Below are 1,709 nucleotides of genomic sequence, written 5' to 3' on the forward strand. Positions count from 1 at the left end.
ATTATTATTATTGTTATTATAGGTGAAAAATGAAAACGAAACGTTCGATTGGGGCATGGTAGTGAATTTTAAGAAGAAAAATCCGAAAAATCCAGTAAAGGACAAGACTGTTATTGTCATTGACGTTTTACTTCACTTATCGAAAGATTCTAAAGAAGGCAATCCAATTCCATGTCGCGATGGTGAAGAAGGCGAAATGGAAGTAGTTCCTGTTTTGCATAATTTAATTTCGCAAATCAGTTCAATCAGAGTACATTATCAAAAGGATCTTAGGCCGCCTGATAATAGGAAGAGCGTACTGAAATCGATACGAGAAGTGAAAAAGAGATACTCGGGAGATTTACCGTTACTCAACCCTATTACAGACATGCATATACAGGATCAGGCTTTTAAAGATATTGTCAAAAAAATTGAAGTGTTAGAGAAAAGATTATATGCACATTCTTTGCATAAGGTAAGAGATAGTTTTTATATTGTGTGTGGCAATATATTTACGTACTTGAAATATTTGCATTTAAAATACTTTCTTGTATAAATGCTTTGAAAACTTTTTATTATGTGGAATATCTTAATTTGTCAAATGTTTTTCTTTTAATTCAGCTTTTCAAATAATATGACTTTTCATTTTAAATTCGATTGTTTACAGGATCCCAATGTAAACGTATTATACGAACAATTTTTGCACAAGGAAGAATTGGCTACGCAACTTAAGCAAGCCAAGGAAGAGTTTAAGCAGGCTAAGTCGATACTTCAAATGGACGAACTGAAATGTAGAAAGCGAGTTTTAAGGAGAATGGCGTATTGCACATCGGCGGACGTTATAGAATTGAAAGGACGTGTAGCTTGCGAGCTGAACGGTGCCGATGAGCTTTTAATGACTGAGATGATTTTTAATGGTCTTTTTAATTCTTTGAGCGTGCCACAAATGGTAGCGTTAATCAGTTGTTTTGTATGTGACGAAAAGTCAAACGAAATGCCTAAAAGTACAGAGGAATTAAGTGGTCCGCTTAGGCAGATGCAGGACTTGGCTCGACGAATAGCAAAGGTATCGACAGAGGCCAATCTGGAATTAGACGAGGATGCATATGTCGATAGATTCAAACCGTATTTAATGGACGTTATATACGCTTGGTGTAAAGGCGCAACATTCTTACAAATTTGCAAAATGACAGATATATTTGAAGGTAATGTATATATTAGCATATTTCAGTGATGTGATGATAATAAACTCAAGTATTTTTCCGTGACATATATATGCATAAAACACGTGTTTCAGGATCTATTATCAGGTGTATGCGACGTTTAGAGGAGGTACTTCGACAATTATGTCAAGCTGCAAAAGGTATCGGAAATACAGATCTAGAAAATAAATTTAGCGAGGCGATCAAACTTATAAAACGGGATATCGTATTTGCTGCGTCCTTATATTTATAATGCAGGAAAAAAGAATAAAACTATTTTCATAGAGTAACAAGTTTGTTTTCGTTTTATATATATAGATATATGTATATATCTAGATTTGTATGTTCTTATTAAATTATACACCCCTATATGAATTCCATTATATTGCCCGTTATTTACATAGCCCATTTGCAATACGTACATAATAAACAAAGGCAGTTTTTTATTCGAAATCGAATTCGTTCGAAATACAATTTATTCCTGGAAATTTAAATTATATAATATACGTATATAGAAACTTTTTTTTT

General features: G+C 33.1%; 1 protein-coding gene across 1 annotated transcript; it reads left to right on the forward strand.

The window, feature by feature from the left end:
* The first annotated feature begins 19 nt into the window (after positions 1–19).
* Positions 20–1,709, forward strand: LOC112463985 (exosome RNA helicase MTR4-like). The gene is made up of 3 exons (XM_025030724.1): positions 20–454; positions 647–1,184; positions 1,277–1,709. The coding sequence occupies exons 1-3, from the start codon at positions 56–58 to the stop codon at positions 1,432–1,434; spliced, it is 1,095 nt and encodes a 364-aa protein (XP_024886492.1). The 5' UTR covers positions 20–55; the 3' UTR covers positions 1,435–1,709.

Source organism: Temnothorax curvispinosus, unplaced genomic scaffold (assembly GCF_003070985.1).
Source record: "Temnothorax curvispinosus isolate PA1 unplaced genomic scaffold, ASM307098v1 QBEX01001484.1, whole genome shotgun sequence".
Taxonomy (NCBI): domain Eukaryota; kingdom Metazoa; phylum Arthropoda; class Insecta; order Hymenoptera; family Formicidae; genus Temnothorax; species Temnothorax curvispinosus.